We start from the raw sequence: 22591 nt of genomic DNA, 5'->3' as shown, positions 1-22591 counted from the left end.
TAACAAATTTAGCCCTTAAAATTTACACATATTGTCAAATCGGTAGTGATTTAACAAATTCAGTCTTTTTTAGAATCTATACCAAATTGACAAAACATATAAACATTGAGAGCTCAATTTATTTTCATACCAATAAAAATTATGTACAATATTTGACTAAAGACATTGATGTCATGATTAATTGTCCTTAATTGTTCATTTTCGAAATTAACAAAGATTAAATTACTCCGATTTTTTTGAAAAGGACGAATTTATTCAATTTAAAAAATAAAAAAAAAATTTAGAGAGGTGTTTTCAAATATGTAACCTTCATCAACCTCAGCCAAGATAATCTTATTAATCACTGCAATTGTGTGATTATTTTCTTTTAAAGTATCAAAAGTTACTATGCATTTATGCATTTAAATAACAGTTAATTTTACCAAACATCCCTAAATTATTCCTCAAGCTTCCTCAAGATTCAAATGTTTTAATTGCATCATTAAATTATTGATGTTATATCAATTAGGTCCTTCCATTATTGAAATAATTAAATGACACATTAAATTTTATGTGACATAATTTAAATTGAAAATTTTAATGAAAAGTAAAATATTGCCGCATAAATTTTACAATAAAAACTAAAAATAAAATACAACTGAATTAAAAAAAGAAAATGAGTGGATGATAGTTTCCATAAAAGTTTCGAAAACCTCAAAAGCAAGATCTTTGTATGATATTAATTTTTTTTATTTTAAATTATGTCATATAAGATCTGATGTCAAAATTAACAGTTAAATTAATGATTTTAGTAACGGAAGAACCTTATTAATATAACATCAACAATTTAAAGATGAAACTAAAATGTTTTAAAATTTGAGAACCAATTTAAAATAAAAGTCATAGATTAGAGATACTTATTTCAATTAACTCTTTTTTTTTTGATAAAAAGGCCGAATAGTTTTATTAATTGAAAAATAAGAAAATAACTAAGGGCCCAACATGCCTTTTGATCTAGGCCACTTACATCCAAAAAAACCAAACAGAAACAAAATCGGCCTCACTACGCAAGTAATAGTGAAAGCCTCCTAACTAGCTATTGAAACTAAAAACTTAATGGTAATTAAATGCAATAAATGAAACGGCAGAAAAAGAAACCTAATATCTACCCTGATCATTTCAAACGACTGGATACCATTAAAGCTCCTGAGTTGCCATTTCAATATCCAATCCCTTCTGACGATAGCAGTTTCCAAGGGTTTAATTTTCTTGCTATCTTCTTTTGAAATCATTTCTCCCAAACATTTCCTCAGTCTGAGTTTTTTGGCCATATTCTCTCTGATTCTATTGTGTGGCTTCAGTTCTTCTCCTCTCAGGTATGAGTTCCCTCCTCTGTCTAATGCTTCTTTTGCTAGTCTATGTGCTTGCGAATTTTCTGATATTTGAATGTGATGAAAGATGATCTCTTGAAAGCGAGTTTTCTTGTTCTGGATGTCTTTGATAATAGCTCCAATCACGGACTTATTTGTTGCAGTCGTCTGACATTTTCTAATTGTTGTTTTGGAATCCCCTATTATTTTAATCGAATGAACTCCCGTCAAGATCCCTAACTAAAATGCATATGCTTCTACTACAAATGGAGAGGGGATGTTGTTATGAATAATCGTCTTTAAAGCCAAAAGTTCTCCCCTCAGACCCCATACCACCAGACCTGTGGCTGATTTATAATTTCTACTATCAAACGCTGCATCAAACTGTATTGTAACCCTCGGTATGTCCTCCTTGCTTCTGTAATACCTGTTTATGTTACCTGGAAACTATAATACTTTCGCTCCTTCATATTCTGCCATACGCCTCCTTATGTTTTGTGCTAATTCCCTTCCTGTTGTAATTTTCCTTTCATGCATGAGCTGATTCCTGGAAAACCATATTAACCATAAAGCGTAGCAAAAGAGTCGACATTGAGTTTCAGTGCCTCTTGTGAATACCCAGGTTAGCCACTCCCATAGACTTTGGTTTATGTTCTCCATGACCCAGGATAAGTTTAAAAGTTGCCAAACTTCTGTTGTTGTAGGACATTGATGAAAAATATGGAGGCTATCTTTTGCCCAAAGCATGACAACGGAGACATCTATCATCTGCAATGACTCTCCTGTGCTTAAGATTAACAAGGTTGGGAATAAAGTCCCAGGAAATTCTCCAGATAGTAATTGAGATTTTAGAGGATAGTTGTAAAGTCCACAATTTCTTGTAAATTTTTTTAGTTACGGCATGTAATAAATAATTCCTAAGATCCGGAATAACATCTTGTAATAGTTTATAGGTACTGCGTACTGAAAATTAGCCAGATAATTCCCTTTTCCAAGCTTGAGTATCTTCATAATTGGACTCTGCTAAAGGAATTTGCAGAATTTTCTGAGCTGTGTTTGCTTGAAAGGTAGTATTTATCAACTCCATCTTCCATTTTCTGTTTGTATCATCAATAAGATCTGACACTAACTGTAAACCTCCATTGTTGGATCTGTTGGTTCCATCAACTTTATTGATCCCCTGTATCCAGCTATATTCCCAGATCGAAATTTTGTCACCATTGCCCACTCTCCAGCACAGCCCTTTTTGAAGAAGTCCCTTCGCTGCCCAAATGCTCTTCCAAAGTAAATGAGGGTAAGCTTCCCAACTTTCCCCGTAGGAAACTTGAATTCCCCTGAATTCCCCTCTTTTCGTGTCCCTTTTGCCACTAGAATTTTTCAACAATGCTATTTAATTCATCACATAGGACTTTAGGTAATAAAAAGCAAGCCATTATGTAAGTTGGGATAGCTTGAAGAACGACTTTAATGAATGCTTCTTTTCTACCCTGAGATAGATACTTGTTACTTCAATTATCAATACGTTTTTTGAGACGATCCTTTAGATTTTGAAAAGATTCTTTCTTCCTTCGACCCACCATATTTGGTAGCCCTAGATAGCGTTCTAGTTCGTTTAGACTTTGGACCCTCAATATATTGACAAGTCTCCTATCTTCCTCCGATGGGTTTGTGCTAAAAAATACTGTTGATTTGTCGAAATTAACACACTGTCCTGAGCAATTTTTGAATTCTCGGAGAATTTCTTTGAATAGGTTTTCACCTCTATTTGTTGTTTCTCCAAATAGTATACAGTCATCAGCGAAAAATAGATGGGATACTTGAGGTCCTTTTCTACTAACTTTGACACCGTTAAGAAGTCTTCCATTCATTGCTAGTCTCAGTAAACTCAATAGTCCCTCACCACAAAGGAGAAATAAGAATGGACTTAACGGATTGCCTTTTCTAAGTCCACTTTTGGTAAAAACTTCTCCTCTACATGTCCATTTATGACCACTGAATAGGAAACTGTCTCAACACATTTCATAAGAGCATTTACCCATTTTTGATCGAAACCCATTCGTAGCATTATCTCCTTTATAAAATTCCACTCAACCCTATCATATGTTTTACTCAAGTCAAGTTTAACGACCATATACGCTTTCCTTCCCAATCTCTTCTGTTTCAACATATGCAAAATTTCATAGGCTAGCAGTACATTATCTGAAATTAATCGACCTGGCATGAATGCACTTTGTGCATCATCAATACATTTACCTATAACTCCTCGAAAACAATTTGCTAACGCCTTGGCTAAAATTTTATAAAGCACGTTGCATAGACTGATTGGCCGAAACTGTGTTATAATAGAAGGGCTGGTAACTTTTGGAATCAGTATTTGTAGAGTTGATTGAACTTATCTCCATATCCCTGTTTAGTAATCGCAAGTAAAAAGAGGTTACTTCTTCTCCCACTATATTCCAACATTTTTGATAGAATATAGCTAGAAATCTGTCTTCCTCTGGTGCTTTCGTAGGCCCCATATTGAACACCGCTTCTGTGACTTCATCTCTAGTGTATGGTGCTGTAAGTTTTTGATTGTCCTACATGTTGACACAACGTTTGATACCTGATAACAAATGATCATAGTTCCCTCCACCTTCTGTTGAAAACAACCTTTGAAAATATGCTTGTGCAACATCCTCTATTTTCTGTAAAGCCATCATTTCTTTTCCATCCTCGTTTTGCAACTTGTGAATGAAATTTGTCTTCCGTCTTTGCAATGCTTGACTGTGAAAAAAAGATGTATTTTTATCTCCAAATTTTAGCCAATTAATTCTAGCCCTCTGCTCACAATAAGATTCGTCTTTCTCAATCTCAAAGTTCAAATTAATTTTCATATCAACCAGATCTGTTAAATTCTCATCATCTCTCTCAGCTTTAGTTAATTCCGCTAATCTTTCTGTTAAAACCTGTTTTTTCTTTTCCCTGCTCAGTTGAATTTGTCTAGCCCACTGCTTCAAGCCTTTTTTTTTAAGTTTTCCAGCTTCTGTAACAACCCTTCTGAAGATTTCTCCCACAAGCTTTTTACTTCATTATTGAAAGACTCCTCTAATGACCACCATGCTTTGAATTTGAAATTATTATTCATCGGTCGTTCTTCACATATTCTTGTATTAATAAGAATAGGACAATGATCTGAAAACGAATACACTAAATGTTGAACTCTTACATCTAGGAATATGATGATCCATTCTATGTTGGCCACCCCTCTATCTAATCTTTCTTGTATGTTCGTCTTCGGTAAATTACCTCTCTCAAGTAAATGATTTTCGAATGTTGTTAATGCAATTCCTAATATTCGACCATAGCGTCTAGGTCAAGTTTGGGATTTGCCCTTTTTGGTTTTCAACCATCGGAGCTCTCTTAGAATCACCTAAAGTCGGTCTATTACTCATCACCATCTTTCTATTATTGGCAACAAAAAACTTATCTTTGCCTCTATGCGACAACAATATATTATTCATTCCTCATCTCTTCACAAGTCTAACCATTTTCTGATTGTGATCACGAAAATGACAAAGTGAAAAGAAAAATTTTGAAATACTCCTGAACCAAACAAAAAACTCCAGCAAGAATTTTGAAATAATACAGTATTCTTAAGCAAATAAGAAGAAGAGTTTATAGACTTTTCAGTTTTTCTTCATAAACGTATCATTTTGAAGGCTTAAGGTCATGACCAATAGCATCTAGCCACTTAAATAATGTTAGATACCCTCATCATGACCACTATTCCCCAAAAAAAATGTCGTATTTATGACAATCATTTGATGTTGCTTCATCTTCTTCGACTAGATAAGCTTTTAAGGACCTTCAAAGCATGTCTAACGGAATGCCACTTTATGACCTCTTACTCGACTAGGGGTCTATTTTTATATCCTTCCATTAAGAAGACATATAGCAAGATAAAAAGTCATCGTTGACTTTGCATTGACTTCCTGGACCACCTGTCCCACTTCAAATGGGACCTACTACTTAGGCTCAGAGGTGAATGCTATCCTGATGGGAACACACTTCCAAGACAACAATGTGTCTATTTAGACTTAACTACCTCATATTAATAGAATCCAAAGATAGGTTCCTATGATTATCCATTACACATTTAACTAGACTAGATGCTTATCTAGTCATATCATGCTAGTGGACAATGTTGGATCTAGTGCCTTAAGTAGTATTTTCATCTATGTAAACTTATAATTTTTTCAAACATATTGATTAATAAAATTATTCGTGAATTACAATAATACCTTTTGTATATTGTCCCCAATGGTTTTTGCATGCAGACTAAAATTGAAGCAAATATTAACTCATTGGTTGTCTAATGTTTAACTAATACTAAGCAGTATTACGTTGTTGGACCGTAATACGGAAAGACCATTTATACTAGTAAACAAACCTAAACATGTCCTTAGTCTAATCAGAAATGAGAAAACTAATTGAAAGACCAATATGTTGTTTATCAAGTCCAATTAGGGAGATGCTTTATCTTAAGCATCGGAGTGGATAGCTGCTAGAAGATAGAGACATAGATGTGCTAACTGGACTATAGTACATCGGATAAGACCCAAGTAGAGTAGATCCTAAATTTGTTTATGGATTTATTCAATTGTAATGTTCATAGTGTGACATACCTTAATTCCGAATAGATGATGGACTAAGTATGCGTGACTCATATAATTTGATGTAAGTAAAAACCTAAGTTCAAATATATAAAAAACTTAAAGCTAGTGCGTTGGGTATACAACTTCTGTAGTATGTAGCATTATTCAAAATAGTAGAATTAATAACTCAAGACATGAGTAAATGATATCTTCTCATTGGCATTATATGATAGATGAAAAGTAAATGTGGTAATGAGTCGTTTGTCTTTGTGGTGAATGACTTAATTATTATTTAATAGTAATTGACTTTTTAAGAAGAAAGACATAATGGTTATCATGAGATAAAATAGGATCATATTGGGAGAACAGATTTATCCAAAGAGATTAAGGATATCTTATGAGGGTAATACACTTATGACAAGGTCATTGGACGAGCACTGATCAAGTAGCTTTTGTAATGATATGTCATTAGGGAGAGCTTAGTCACGATACTACAGTGGAATGACTTTGTAACTAAATGAGTTTATAATTAATAGGCGAAAAGCTAGTTTCTCACTTAGTATGGAAATGAGTTAAGAATTAATTTAAGTTTTGTGAATTATTATTTTATTAAATAATTGAAATTCAAAAATTGAATTAAATTAATTGGTTATTATGAAATCCATTGAATGTAGAAATTAAATATATTTTCTCATAGTTTCTTTTACGGTAAAGTTGTCCTTATTTCAACGGGATTAGAATTGAGTTAAGAAATTATTTAATTGAAAATTTAATTAATTAAAATTAATTTAATAAATAATGTCTATTTTGAGAAATAGAAAACATGCACTATGTTGGATTAAATTATAAAATGTTAGGTTAAAAGTGCAAAAAACATATATAATTGAACCTAATACAGAAGAGGTCTAATCCCCATTATAATATGAGGGGAAGCACACCCTTTTAGACCATTTCTCTATTAGTTCAACTAGGGGATTGTGTTTTTATTAAATAGGCATTAATTGCATTCTACTAATTTAACCACGCTTCACTTCTCTCCCTATAAATAGATAACATCAGTAGGGTTAAAAATAAAATAAGTTACACACAACTTTGAGATATTTTTATTCTCCCCGAAAATAATGAGAATTTATTTCTAAGTATAAATTCTATTTTTCAGGAATAACAATTCTACCGGTTTCTATAAGAGAAAGATTTACTTTCCTACTAAAGTAAGAAAATTGGTTCTGTGTTTGATTTAAAATTGTTCGAGCCCATACTCGAACAGTTCATGGTATAAGAATAGCAAAAAAGGTTTTGGTTGAAAGCTAAAAACGACAATGATCTGTCTCGCTCAAAGCACAAATATATTGAGGAAAAAGTTTATTGTTATAGATATCATAAATCGGCTCGATTTTCAAAATTTAATTTTTTGATTGTGTAAGAAAACTATTTTCGAGCATGATTTTTTTTTCAATTAACAAGGAGACCTTTCCTATAAATACCTTGGAAAACTATGAATAAGAGAGCGACCTATTAGCACCCTAAGATTACTCTTGAGCACTTATCCTCTTCCATTAGTGTATCTTCTTATTTTTATTTCGACTCTTATCTTTTACAAATGAATCAACCTCCATTTCACCACCTTGATTTCCTCGTCATTCCTTCCTTGCTTGTACTCTATATCAACATAAGAATATATACAAATTCGATATTTTCATTAATAGAATGTTAAACTTATTCGATTGGTGGGTTCTTTTGTACTTAATATGATTCTCATCTTAATATTTTATTCAATAATTAAATTTAGTTTTTTTTTCAAAAAATAATTGAATACTTCTTAACTTGTTATATTTATTATACACATATAATCATTATATTAAAAATATTTTATATTCATAATTAATGTTTTAAAATTTATTTTAATTTATAATTTCATATAAATATTTATTATTAATTTTAAAATTTTAATATAATTATATAATATGTACAAAACAATTTCATAAATTAAATAATTATTTTTTTATTTTTATTTGATTCGTTTTGGGGCCAAATAAAATTTTTAAAAAAATTTAAAAATTTTAGGAGTTTTATGAAATTTAAAAAAAAATGGGGCCTAATTAAATTTTTTATGAGATTAAATTTTAAGAAATCTTATTAAAAAAATCAAAAGGTACAATGAGAATTTTCAAAAATTTGAGGGGACCTAATTAAAATTTTTTAAAAATTTCAAGGGAAAATAAAAAATTTCCATTTTCTTTGGGGGGCAAGGCCTCTAGGCCACCATAACAGATTGCCTCAAGCTCAGGCCTCGGTTGATCTCAAGTTTGAATTTCCATTATGAGATTAGATTTTTTCGTACTTAGATTGTTGGGTCCACATGGATAGATTTTTGGGTTTGGGTCTGTTTTGTCAATTCCTCCCAAAAATTCTTACCTATGCAAACAAAAACGCCTCAGAATTGATTGTATTTACATTACCTACCACAATTGTTTTTGGAAAAGCAACAGCCCACTAGCTTCATGCCTTAAAAAACCCCTCAATTTCTCAAATTTTCAACTTCATCCTTCAATCTTCTTTTCTTCACCTTATTCTTCAAATTTGGTACTCTTTTTGTTCATATTAATTTTGAAATTTTGTTTACAATTTAATATTTAAATTTTAGTCCCAATCTTTTCTGTCACAAAATGAAAATCAAAAGAAGAATATTTGAGATTATGCCTCCAAAATCCAGTCATTCTAAGAATCGAATTCCCAACATGACTCGAATCACTTCCTTTAGGTGTCCTTCCATTGCCAGTACAAACGGAAAACGCCACACACGGCGGCACCATTTGCCCTTCTTCCTCATTTAAATAAAAAATTGAAGAAAAGAAAAGGGGCTTGTCCCCAATTTTAATTTATAAGCAGAAATGAGTGAATTAATTATGAGGAAATTTTTAATTTTTATAGTTAAACCTAAATTTTTTTTAAGGTAACAAAGATTGGGAATTAAAATGATAATTTTTTTTTTATTTTACAAAATCAAAATGTTAGAAATAATTTCACTATAGATTTCGTTTACAATTTTAATGGAGTAATTAAAACCATCAATTTATGCAACCTGAGTGTTTAAATTGTAATTTATTTAAGTCCTTTTAATTTTATAGTTGGATTACCATATGTGAAATATACCCAGTTCGTTAAGCTGATAACAATTTTATAGCAATCAACTCAATACAGAATAAAGAATTCAAGTTCGGGATCAAATTAAAAAAAAATTGCCAAAATTCCGAAATCAATAAAGACTAAAGAAATTTTAGGGACCAAAGTAGGAAATATGACAAGTTCAGGGACTAAATATTACTTTATCTCTTTTTCCTTTCTGCTCTCTTTCGCTTCCTCTCTCCTTTCTCTCGGTGTTCAGTTCTTGCAGCTTCGACTCTCTTACCTTCTTAATATCACACATTTCACCTCCTCTTATTTGTATTGTTATTTAGATTGAAGACGTAAAGGGTTAAAAAGGGAGGGGAAATTTGGGTTTTTGGTTTAGATTTTGAAAACTTGAAGGGAAAGGGAAAAAAACGGTAGGAGAGTCGTTAAGACTGAATTATCAAAGAATGGTTTTTGAGAGCCACTTTTGAATAGTAAGCTAAATTGAAATTGTTGTACTAAAGGAAAGTGTGTGTGTGTGAAGGATTTGGTTTGGATTTTATTGTGTTGGAGAAATGGATGGGATTATGGACTTATGATTGGAAGTCGAGGCCAATGGGGCAAATGTGGTTGATTTCTAAATTTTTTTTCACTTTGTTTATTCATCTGTTTTTTTTTTCTCTGTTGAGATACTTTTTTTAACGAAATGCAGCAAGTCCATCGAAAAAAGGTGGGTTTTTTTTTTCTTTTCAATGACTTACTTTTTTAATCCTTTTGGAGTTTTTTTTCAACATCCTTTATCTGATTGATTGATGATTAATTATTTTTTTCATTGAAATTCAGCTGTCGAGTGATGATGTTGGGTTGTTTGGGAAGAACATGAAATATGGGGATTTGATTTCCTTAGGTTTATCCTTTTTTGTGCTTTAATTTTCTAGATATTGCATAGTGGTTGTTCATCTCATCCCTTTATATGGTGGGGTTCGATCCCTGCTCATAGGAATGCGACACATTTAATGATCAATCATTTACTTTTTCTTTTTCATAGAGCACGCGTTGCTAATGATTAGTCAATATTGTCTGCGGTAGATACTTGATTATATATATATATGTAACTATATTATATAATGAAAGTTACTTTAACCCAATAAAGTTGTCTTCTTTCCTAACCTGTTTGCTAAGTTGGTAATCTGAAACTTTGATTAGTTATAAAGGAATAGTATTATTATCTGCTCAATTATGAATTTTTGCTTTCCATATTGAAGATTAGTTTTTGCCTCTGCAGTTTTGGAAATAATTGTTTCGATTATGAATTTAAAAGTCTTCATGATGTTATTAGAAGTGCTGACTGTTGGGAATCATTTTGGTTTTTGTTTTGGTTGCACACTGTTATATACTGATGAATTTAACATGAATTGTTTTATTGATGCCATTTCTGTGTTTGTTTGTTTTTTTCATCTTTTTGTCCTTTTCTATTTGTTGTTGATCTTTGTTTTCAATTAAATGGAGTACGTTCATTAGTAATGAATATGAATGGCTTAAGGTGTATAAACCTGTGGACATGTATGAGGCCATGCTATATCGAGCTACATGCCGTTGCAGTTGTTGAAGAAAATATGCTTGGCAATCTTGTCTTAACCTGCATTTTTGCGCCACAGAGTTCAACAGAGATGGAATTTTTCTCAGAATATGGTGATGCCAATAGATATAAGATTCAAGAAGTTATAGGAAAAGGCAGTTATGGAGTTGTGTGCTCAGCGATCGACACGCATACTGGTCAGAAAGTGGCGATAAAGAAAATACATGATATTTTTGAGCATCTTTCTGATGCTGCTCGAATTCTTTGGGAGATAAAGCTGCTTAGACTTCTTCGGCATCCTGATATTGTAGAGATCAAACACATTATGTTGCCTCCTTCACAAAGGGACTTCAAAGATATTTATGTTGTTTTCGAGCTCATGGAATCAGATCTTCATAAAGTTATTAAAGCTAATGATGACTTGACTAGAGAACACTACCAGTTTTTTCTTTACCAGCTACTTCGGGCTTTGAAGTACATCCATACTGGTAATTGTCACTCTATATTGACTCCTTCCATTATGCCGTAATATGTGGTAAACAAGTCTTATCAAAACTGTTCTCATTGGCTCAAGGTGCAGTCTAGGGACTAGAACCCTAGAACCCTTAAATTGCTTGAGGCGCAAGTCATAAAAAAAGTGCTGGCCTGAGTGAAGGTGCAATATATATATGTATATGTTTTTGTGCGTCTATATGTATATAGCAAATAAGCTTAAGATATGATATAATTATGATAGCAGTTTAGACCTAGCAATTCATGTTTTCATGTTGTCTTCATGTATTTTCTAGTGTCCTTAGGTATTTCATATGTATATAACTTTTTTCAGGTTAATAATTTGTGTTATATAGATTTTGAAATGTTCTTCTATTTGTGTTTGTTCATGTTTCATTTTAGTATCACGTCATGTATTTTTACTGTATTTGTTTTCTTTTTCACTAAAATTGTAAATAAGCCCTTAAAGCCCTTATATTTTCATTACACCATAATAAGCCCTTAACCTCTAATTTTGTAACCAAATAAACCCTTAAATCTTTTTAGCTTTTACCCTAATATGCCCTTAACCTTTAATTTATTTCTAAATAAACTTTTAACACAAATCAACATGTCATTTAAAATAAGGGCTAAAAGCAAGTACCAATTAAAGGATAAGGACTTATATAGGTACAATGAAAGTATAAGGGCTTATTTAATAGAAGTCAACTAGTTCAAGGGTCTTTTAATAGTTAAGTCTTATTGTTTCCATGTTAAGTTCATCTTCTGTCCAGCATTGCCATGTCTAAATGGTCAAGTTTATCCTATATAACATTTCAATTTTTTTTTCTTTTGCTGCTCAAATATTGAGAAGTGGTGAGTCTAATACTATCCCCATTCTTGCTAGTAAAGTTACAATTAATGAAAAAAATAAAAAGAACATTAATCAAGCAGGCCCTTTTCCTGCCTATCGCTTCATGTGTGCGCGCACACAGAGAAAAAAAAAAAAGAGAGTGCCTAGGAGTGTTAGGTATTAGACAAGTCTAGTAATGCACCCCACTTGAAAGAGGCAAGTTGCTTGTGTTGTTTGCTGCTATGGTGCATGTCATAACAGCTCTACACATAAATATTTTGCCTTGTTTAATTATTTTGAAGTCTTAGACAGTTAGATTTTAATTTTCAGCCTTTTCAATTGTAATCATCTTTGGTCACAACTGCATCTTGTAGCATGCGTTATGCTTAAGTATGGTTGCTATTCTTCTCTGTTATTCTTTTCCTTTTTTCTTTCCATGTCACCCTCTATGTCTTTTGTTGTGGGCAGGGTAATTATATTTGTATGCTTCAGAATCCTGGATCTGATATTTCCCTATTTGGTTGCAGCTAATGTCTACCATCGAGATTTAAAACCAAAGAATATTTTGGCCAATGCAAACTGCAAACTTAAGATATGTGATTTTGGTTTAGCTAGAGTTGCATTCAATGATACACCAACAACAATATTCTGGACGGTATGACGTTTAGAAGAACTAACCTTTGATGTTTTCATGTTTTAACTGTTCTTTACGTCTATGACAATAATAAGAACTTATTTCTAGACATATTTGTGGTACATTTACAGGATTATGTTGCTACAAGATGGTATAGAGCTCCAGAGCTCTGTGGATCCTTTTTCTCTAAGGTAAAGGGGCCTCTATGTATGGCCGCTAAAATTCAGAATGCTCAAAACTTAAATTCATGTGATGTATTTATTCTCTTTTATGAGATATATTGGATAAAGGTATCATCTTGATCTAGGTTGCATTTTATTTAGTAAAGCATAGCCTAGGCCATTCTCCGGTGCATACACTTGTAAGTTATTCAGTTTCTTATCCATATCTTATCTGCTTGTCTGTTTCATTTGGTTGAAGCTTTTAAATGTAAAAGTGTGGCTATAAATGTATGTAGGAGAATTATTTGAAACAATGGTATTGTTAGTTTACACAATAAGGTTATGTTCTTCCGATCTCTTCATTTTTCTTGAAGTTTTGTGCTTGACACCTATGTAAGGCATATTTAGACATGGGTTGGGGATATGACCCTCCAAATGGATGGGAACGCTTAGAAAAATATAAACATACCTGTATCTAACAGACCCAAGTGGAGATTCAGATCTCTAGTGGAGATTTAAGCGGAAATTCCTTCTTCTTATAGAAAGTCCTAAATTTGCCCATATAATTATTCCATATGGTTCTGTGAATTTCAAATATATAGATTTAAAATTTATTAAAAGTTAGTCTTAATAGCAAACTTAGCTTCTGAGTTATGTTGCGGATGTATCCTTCATCTTATAAATCCTATCCCGTGATAATAACGTACCAAATTAAGTGGTTACGGAGGGTTTTCTATTCATTTTGCAATTTCTCATTCATGTTCTTCTTACTTGAAAAGGATCTTCCATGATTGGATTTATTTTCACTTTCCAATTTATTGTTTATGTTCTAATCACTTCAAACGGATACTGCATGATGGCTTTTCCGTTCATTGTCAAATTTCTGGTTCCTGTTCTTATTATTTCAAGTTAATGCAGTACACACCTGCAATTGACATATGGTGATACGAGTCACAAAAGCCCAAATTCTTGAAGGCGAGGCCCAATAAGCAAATTCCCAGCCCAATCAAGAAATCCATCCATACTTAGTTGAAAATCAGGCCAAATTGTCAAAGTGGCCCAAGTTGTAAAGTTTTATTTTTATTTTTATTTATTTATTTATTTACTTAGTTTAAATTTTTATGTCAATATTCAGTCCAAGAGTCCCAGATAAAATGACCTTTGACCGAATTTCCATATTAAAATAATTAGGAGTTTTTTTTATTTTAGTTTTCTAATTAGATTAGGACTAGTTATAAGGCCTATTTAAAGGCATGGCTGTCCACCTTGTTAAACACTTATCATTATTATTAAAATTTCAGATTTGTTGAGAGCAGAATTTTCTTTGAGTTTTCTCCAAGATTTCTCTCTTGAGTTTTCTTTAGAAGTTGTTTTAACAATTTTTTTGATTGTGGGAGCCATCTTCAACCTTCTTCTTGCCATTGATATTCTTTGGAGGGGAGATTAGAGCCGTTTGAAGGGAGTTGTGAGATCTTTCGAGATTTCAAGGCTTCTTAGGACTTATCTTTTAATTTCTTACTGTCAATTCTTTCTTTATTTCTACTTGTGCTGAATCATTATCTAATCTATTTTCTGTTCTTATTGTGTTTTCAGCCTTTTTCTATCTTAAGGAATCAGCCCAAAAATCCCCAATTTCTAGGGTTTTTCCATACTCTTTTTGGGTGAAATTAGATTGTCGAAATTTGGAGAAAACTATCTTGGTGTTCAATTGGGCAGAATCACAATCTCCTTGAGGGTTTCAAGAACCCTAACACTTATTTCTATTCTCAATTTGATTCTTTGCTGATTTGGGGATTTTATTTCAGATCTGAAAATTTAAAAATCTAATCTTTTAATTTTCTGTTTCGTTTCAGATCTAATTGTTTAGGGTTTTCGTAGGAGTTTCTCGTGATTTGGCAACTCGATCTTGGTCCGCGCGCAAACCCGTATCATATGGAGTATAGGGTGCATCTTTGCTGAGGTATTGACTGGGAAACCACTTTTTCCTGGGAAAAATGTTGTCCACCAACTGGATTTGATGACTGATTTGCTTGGTACACCTTCGTTAGATACCATCTCTCGGGTAGGCATATTGAGACTTGTGAGCGGTTTCGGATCATAAGACATGACTGCTTTTAACTTCTTTTTCTTGTCATTCTCAGGTTCGAAATGAGAAGGCAAGAAGATACTTAACAAGCATGAGAAAAAAGCTACCAGTTCCATTTGAACAAAAAATTCCAAATGTAGATCCCTTGGCCCTACGTCTGCTGCAAAGGTTGCTTGCCTTTGATCCAAAATTCCGGCCAAATGCAGAAGAGGTATGTTATCATACTGCATATAGTATTTTAATTTTCTCTGAGCATTTGTTTTGCAAATTTAGAACAATAACATCTTTTGATTTGGTATAATTTAGGCTCTTGCTGATCCTTACTTTAAGGGACTGGCTAAAGTTGAGAGGGAGCCTTCTTGTCAACCAATTACAAAGATGGAGTTCGAATTTGAGAGGCGAAGGGTCATGAAGGAGGATATACGGGAGCTAATATTCTGCGAGATACTAGAATATCATCCTGAGCTGCTCAAAGACTATAAGAATGGAACTGAGAGGACAAGCTTTCTCTATCTGAGGTTTTATGTAGTGTTTTTGTTGCATTTCTAGTCTTAACCAAGATTCATTGGTAATCACTCTGCTGCTGTTTATCTATAATATATATGCAGTGCGGTTGACCAATTCAGGAAGCAATTTGCACATCTTGAGGAAAATAGTGGTAAAAGTGGCCCAGTTATTCCACTCGAAAGAAAGCATGTCTCTCTTCCCAGGTAGACATAGATGTATTACTTTTACTTTCAATTTGTTATTACCATGCTGTGTTTATGACTTCGAAATAATACTACTGATGCACGCACTTGTGCTGTATTGCATGCTTCGTATATTATATAGATAATTGGTATGTATAACTGATACTAAAGCAGTGTTCCTTCTCTTTATATGTAAGTTATGTGTGAAAATCAGTTTAGTTTGATAAAACCTCTCCTTGTCACTGCAAGGGCTTTTTGGCAAATATATATATGCACACACATTGTGTTTAGGGCAAGAGCATGCTGTAAATTAACAAATAAAATTTCTACCAAGAGAAAAAAATCAAATAGAAAACAGTAAAATCATCTAAAAAACTCAAGCTAAATAAAATGGAGAATTGTATATAATATAATTCTCATATTCTTATGCATCATTAAACGGTAAAATAACTATGTAAAAAGAAGAAGAAAAAAAGCCTCTTTATGTCTCTTAGCACTATTGAGCATGAAGGTGAAGAATCAAACTCTTAATGCTATTAGTACCTATTATTATCATATAATTTTATTTTTAGGTTTCTCTTTCATTCCAAAAGCCCCTAATCTCATAATGATATATTGAGTTTTTGAATTTGAAACGGAAAACACAGCTAAAGCTACTAACTATGTATTGGTACACAACATTTGGGGAAATTCATTTTCAGCTAGATAGATGAAGAGCTCAGAGGCTGAAATGAGATCTTGCAACTCAGCTATTGTACATGAGCAAGTGAATAAGATAAAGTTATTCTATAAACTTTCAGGTAGGGAACAATATTCTTGTAAACATTGGTCTTTGCATGGTTGCATGCTCATGAGCACAATTAGAACATCATGGATAAGTTTGGGCATATAATTTTTTCTTCTGATATTAAATCCAATGTTTTTTAACTTTCAATTGATTCCTTGTTAATGTTCAAATGGCATCTCTTTATAATATCTCACTATGATTTCTTTGCTTTCTCTGGATTGTTCTTACCATCTCTAATAGCAGGATTGTTTTTTCTTGTCTGTCTTTTTCCTTTTCTTTTTGTTCTTTCGAGTGTTGGATGGTGGTAGCTTCTTGCTCTTCAAGTCTTACAGAACCTCAATTTTCCTCACCACTAATGTGTTAGGTCACCTTCAACTAAACAGTATTTTTTGGGGGGTAAACTACCCTGTTAATCACTCTAAATAGTGGTCGTTCTTATTTTGGTCATCCAAATTTTTTTTTTCTTAACTTGGTCACTCTAAAAATGAAATTGATCAAATTAGTCACTCCACCACTAAATGGTAACGAAAAAACTAACAGTGCTTTTTCATGTATTATTTTGGGTGACTAAAATAGGAACAACCCATATTTAGAGTGCCTAACGTGGAAATGCACCATCAGCATTCCATTACTGTTCGACAGTAGAGTGACTAATTTGATCAATTTCTGTTTTTGGATGACTAAATTAATAAAAAAAAAATTTGGAGTGACTAAAATAAAAATGACTCCTATTTAGAGCGACTGATGGGGTAATTTACCCTTTTCTTTTTTGGTTGGGAAAAAGTAGAGGAATGTAGGATCTTGGTAGGACAGCATTATCTTCTGCTTCAATTTGATGGTTGGCACTGTAAACCAATGACTTTGCAGGTCAACAATTGTACATTCTAAAACAATAGCCCCCAAAGAGCAGCAAAGCATCAATTCCTTGAAAGATAAGCAAAATGCAGATGAGGCATCCATCAACACTTCCAGGGAAACTGAAGCTATTCCTCTACATTTATCAAGAACCTTGCAGGCACAACAAAGAATCCCACTAGGTATCTTTCTTTATTTCAGATTATCCTAGTTTCTTGGTAAAAGTATTATAGAGGTCCTTGTATTAGTAATCAGATTGCATTTTGCCCTCTCTATTAAAAAATGGGTAAATTAGTTATTGTATTATATCAAAGAGCAAACTAATTCTTCTGTTAAAAATTCCATCCATTTCTACCATTGAATATTGGTCCCTGTAGGTTAGAATGAGGTACATGTGGTACCTCAAGTGTTACTGTCTGGTTATTTCATCAACCACGCTAATTTTTAATACTAGAAATGGATGAACTTTTAACAAAAAGTCATGTATAATTGTCTGGTTATTCCATTAGCTACGCTAGTTTTTAACATTAGAAATGGATGGAATTTTTAACAAGAAAAATCAGTTTGCTCTTCAATCTAATGTACAGGGACAAACTTGTCCATGTTTTGGGTAAAGATGGTAAAATGCAATCTAACTCCTAATACGAACCTTCATGGTACTTCTACCGCTATTTCTTTTCATTTTCCCCCTGTATTTATGTAGTACTTAAATGAAATATTCTGTGTTCAGCCAAACCAGGAAAGGTCGTCGGTCTGGTTGTGCCTTATGAGAACGGAACAATCACGAAAGATGCATATGATCCAAGAACATTCTTAAGAAGCACAGTTCTTCCACCCCAGGCAGTCCACCCTGCAATTTCTTATTACAAATCCAGCACTGGAAAATTTGCACCAGATATAGCTATCAACATTGATACGAACCCATTTTTCATGACCAGAGTGAAGAAGGTGGAAGCTGGTGATGACAGAAATACCATTGATACAAACTCGTTGCAGGCAAAATCTCATTATGGTGGAATAAGTGTTACTGCAGCAGCTGCCACTACTCGTGGGAAGTTTGGAACTGTTCAGTATGGCATGACAAGGATGTATTAGCCAATGATTGAGAAGCTTTGAAAGTAATAGATCCTTTTGCAATGGCATACAGTGAAAATTACGGTAAAAGGGAGAGCTAGCTTTCTCAGGTAAAACATAGGCTTTAGTCAAGCTTGGTAAATGAGAAACTACATGCCTATCATTTAATTTTGTAAGAAAAATAATTCTCCATCCAATAATATTCTTGCTTTTTGTTTTTAAACGTGGTGGTTGTGCTCCGTACAATTATAAAAAATTTTCTTGGTGGCACATTGACATGATGTAAATAATGACCTAAATTGCTCTTATGATTTGGGCTTACTTTGATCCATTAAGACTAGCCCTGTGCTTAGAAATTTCAAAGTTTATCTATTTGAAATTTGGGGAAATTGTAAACACTACAATAATTTATATTTTACTAAGGTTAACTAAGATAATAGAGAGTTTAAAGTTTATGTCATTGAAAGTAGAGGAACTCAACTATAAATAGAAGTAGTTCGTATTTCATTTTAGATCTTGTATCATTTAGATTTAAGTAATCAAATTGAGAGCATTTATTCTAAAAAAACTTTCTTAAGCTTTGCTTCTTTTGCTTGTTTCGCTTAGCTGTTTTATAACATCAATGGCTTAGAGAATCTCTTTTGAAATTCTCAAATTTGAAGGTTAAAACTGTCTTAGGCAAATTTTTGAAGTGAATCACCTCTTAAAATTACAAATTCGAAAAATCCATGGGTGATGTGAAGGAAAACCTCGAAGTGATTGAGAGTCGCATTGTAGAGTAAGACTTTGTGGGAGATAAAGTTAAGGAACATATGCAAGAAGCTCTCAATGCCAATGTGGATGAGATAAAAGGGATTTCAATTCCATCGTGGCCACGCTGACCTAGCAAAATAATGCTCTTAAGCTGTGGTACAGGCTTTGAAGAAAGAGATGGAAGAGCTCAAAGGAAAGCACATTCTATGTAAAGCAGTTGTGGGTAACGAGATGTTAGTCATTACACCAAACACAATATTGATGTCCTTAAGTCGAAAGAGTTCAAGAGGATTAAGTCCGCAATAGATGTGAACAATTTTCTTTTGGGAATGGAATAATACTTTCGTACTGTGGATATTAAGATTGATGATGCTAAAGTAAATGTTGCTTCTATATATTTGCCTAATATCGTTATTTTGTGGTGCTATCATAGGTGCATAAATGAAAAGCGTGGTGGCACCAATATCTAGATATGGGTGGAGTACCCAAACTAAGTTCAAGCAGCAATTTTTCCTAGAGTATATTGAGGATGAGCCTCATGTCAAGTTGCAATGACTTACACAACAAGGAATTGTTTGAGAGTATGTTCGGGAGTTCATTGAATTGATACTCTAAATCTCTAACTTGGGTGAGAAAGATGCATTGTTCTCTAGTGGCTGAAAGTTCAGGAGAAACATATTAAGATGCATTTTTCTCTAGTGGCTAAAAGTTCTAGAGAAACATATTAAGGGTATGGAGATGCAAAATATGACTCATTTAATTCACTATGGCAAATGGAAGATTGTTAGGATTAGTGCCCCTAGTATAGTAATTTCATCATAATCAACTTCTAGTTTTTTGAATTGATTGAATAAAAAAAATACTACATGATTATTTAATGTTCTTTATACGGTTGTCCTCAACGGTATTTGCTTGCAATGACAAAAGACACATGACTATTATGTTGTTTATAAATTCAATTTGAGGGATGTCTTAGTTATTGGAGCTGGATTGATCTTAGAAATGGAGACATGGATGTGATTGTAAAGATTGACAATTTATAGGACATGATCTAAGTTGAATTTATTCTATATTTATTTATGGAGTAATTTACTTGTGATGTTCATGGCGTAACTAACCCAAATGCTAAGTGAATAATCATGTGTGAATGACTCATGTACTTTGATATATTGAAAACCTTTGCTCTCAAGATAATGTGTCGAAAGTTGGTATGTTGGGTACGACTTATGTATGACATGACATGACATGTCTTAGGATTAAATAATTAAATTCAAAGTGAAAATTAAATTATGAAGTCATTATAGTTTAATTTCATTCAAATAATTAAATAATTTATGCAATAATTTTAATATAATAACGTTGTCATAATTGGTTGTGTATATTATTTAAGTAGAATTAATTAGTAATTAATTATTTTTAATAATTAATTTTAGGAGAAATATTTAATTACTTAGTTAATTAAATATTTTGACTTGATTTTTTTATTATTTTAAATCAAGAAAGATAAGCTTGAAAAATTAGATCGGATTCGACTTGACCCAATCGGCCCGAACGAGGTACAACATGCTACGATAATGGGAATATTATCCTATGTACGCTACCAATTTGGTGCCCTCTAAAATTCTTACTCGGACTAAAACTCCTCTTATTTAATTAATTAAGAAAACAAATGAAAATTTAAACTTTTGTATATTTTCTTCTATATTTACCCAATCCTAGCCAAAAATCATATAATAGAAAATACTAAAGGAAATTCACCAAAAAATTAGTGAAATTTTATTAGAGTAACTTTTCTTGTACTCAAATAAATTCTAATTTTCTCAATTTGGGGTTCTAGATTGGGAGAAATTATAATTGCAATCATCCATCAATTATAATTCCAATCTAGAAGTTTAAATTTTGGTTTCATCACATAGAGGTTTGCATAAAGCTCTTCCTAGTGGAATCTCGACTTTTGTTTTGTGTTTAGTTCTTTCACTCTGTAAGTAATAATGAGTTTGAAGATAACAAAGAAGATTGATTGGTTCCAAGCTTAAAGCACTCCAACTTCAATTTTGGTTAATCAAAAAGATCGAGCACCTTCCTAGAGGCTCTTGTGACAAGAAAATTTTCCTATAGCCTCGATCAAATGCATTTATTTAATTAGATTTATTACTTTATATATCATAATAAAAGTACATTTTTTTAAAAAAAAAATTATGCTACACCAACTCTAACATGTTTTCTAAATGACTTTTCAATATTTATATCACTCTCGCCCAAATAAAAGGGTTTGTTTCAAAATTACTCTTTGAGGGGAAATAAAATTAGCTCATTGATTGTCTAAGTTCAAACTGATGATAAGTGGCACTGCAAGAATAGTTATATTGTGAAAAAGACAACTTACTTCAGTAAATAATTCCTTAAAAGGATTAAAGTGAGCATTCAAATATTTAGAATGATTACTATGTCGTTTACAATTCCAATTGAGAAGATGGACTAGCCTTGGCTACTGAGCAGTTGACTCTACGGATAAAGATATAAATGTATTCATTGGAAGAATAATGCATAAAGCTGGACCCAAGTTGAATTAATTCTAAATTTATTTGTGAATAAAAATGGTAAAACCCAAGCCCGGTCCGACTCACCCGTATTAAATTTTTTATAATTTGTTTTTAAAGTATAATACATTAAATACACTAAAAACATTAAAATAAATATTTCTCAACAAATTAAAAATAAATTTTAAAAAACTTTATACTTAAATAACACTAAGATAGGTGCAACTTAACAAGCAAATGTCTTAAAATAGTAGCAAAATTAACAATAAAATAAGAGTTATACAATATTTAGACAATAAAACAAAATGGTAGCAAAAAAGTAATGAAATGACAACAAAACAGAGAGAAAATAACAAAAAAAAGACAATAGCAAAATAGTGGGAAAACAACAAGAAAACAACATAATTTTGTTTTCTTTTTACAAATTTAGACTAAACTCGAGCCAAAAAAGCCTTACTCGATGCCTAACTCGTTTTTTAAATGGACTTTATTTTTTTGCCCAAACCCTCCTACTTTTTGGACGGGCCTTCGAGCCATGCATAAGTCTAAGTGAAAAGGGTAAAATGGGGATTACTCCTTCGATTGGAGCTTGTTTATTTTAGATAAAAGTACCATAGACGTCTTTATACTAGAAGTCAAACCCTGGACGTTAACTTAAAGAGCAAGCGAGTCATTTCTATTAAAAATTTCATTTATTTCTACTGGTAAAAACTGGTATGGTTGATGGAATAGCCAGACAGTTTAACATGACGTGCCACATGTACCTCATTCTAGCATATAAAGATTGATTTTTAACAATAGAAATTGATAGAATTTTTAACAAAATGACCGGTTTGCTCTTTAGTCTAAAAAACAAATTTTTCCGATTTTTTTTAATAAAAATACAAAATACAAAATATCTTTTAACACAAGTATCTCCATAAAAAATTTAATTTTCCAGATTCCAAGAAAAGTTAAGAATTTGTACAAAATTAGTGTTAATGTTGAGGAAAAGGGGAAAGAAAGGCATATA

The 22591-nt window shown here is 32.3% G+C and overlaps 1 protein-coding gene across 8 annotated transcripts; it reads left to right on the top strand.

The window, feature by feature from the left end:
- Positions 1-1063: 1063 nt before the first annotated feature.
- On the top strand, positions 1064-18509 carry LOC107888478 (mitogen-activated protein kinase 20). Of its 8 annotated transcripts, none has more exons than XM_041077589.1 (15): positions 1114-1355; positions 1582-1750; positions 1890-1971; positions 2054-2416; positions 2540-2643; positions 10641-11164; positions 12528-12655; positions 12766-12825; positions 13714-13736; positions 14731-14857; positions 14937-15092; positions 15188-15399; positions 15490-15591; positions 17225-17394; positions 17943-18509. In XM_041077589.1, exons 6-15 carry the CDS (start codon positions 10663-10665, stop codon positions 18305-18307), a joined length of 1845 nt encoding a protein of 614 aa, XP_040933523.1. In that variant the 5' UTR covers positions 1114-1355; positions 1582-1750; positions 1890-1971; positions 2054-2416; positions 2540-2643; positions 10641-10662; the 3' UTR covers positions 18308-18509. The 8 variants fall into 8 exon arrangements, 6 of the variants coding, with proteins under 6 accessions (XP_040933527.1, XP_040933523.1, XP_040933524.1 ...); XM_041077590.1 differs by having other exon boundaries at positions 1117-1355; positions 1514-1750; XM_041077593.1 differs by having other exon boundaries at positions 1064-1355; positions 1582-1971; positions 10756-11164.
- The last annotated feature ends 4082 nt before the right edge of the window (positions 18510-22591 follow it).

This window comes from Gossypium hirsutum, chromosome A09 (genome assembly GCF_007990345.1).
Source record: "Gossypium hirsutum isolate 1008001.06 chromosome A09, Gossypium_hirsutum_v2.1, whole genome shotgun sequence".
Lineage (NCBI taxonomy): Eukaryota > Viridiplantae > Streptophyta > Magnoliopsida > Malvales > Malvaceae > Gossypium > Gossypium hirsutum.
The sequence above is the reverse complement of the archived record's forward strand: the minus strand, read 5'-3'. Positions and strand labels throughout refer to the sequence as shown.

Excerpts from the sequence above, each read along its gene's own strand:
- LOC107888478 (XM_041077588.1), top strand. The coding sequence starts at position 10,621 with ATGAATATGAATGGCTTAAGGTGTATAAACCTGTGGACATGTATGAGG. Across the intron at positions 12,826-13,713 it reads GTGGATCCTTTTTCTCTAAG|TACACACCTGCAATTGACAT; the intron begins GTAAAGGGGCCT and ends AAGTTAATGCAG. Across the intron at positions 15,592-17,224 it reads AAGCATGTCTCTCTTCCCAG|GTCAACAATTGTACATTCTA; the intron begins GTAGACATAGAT and ends ATGACTTTGCAG.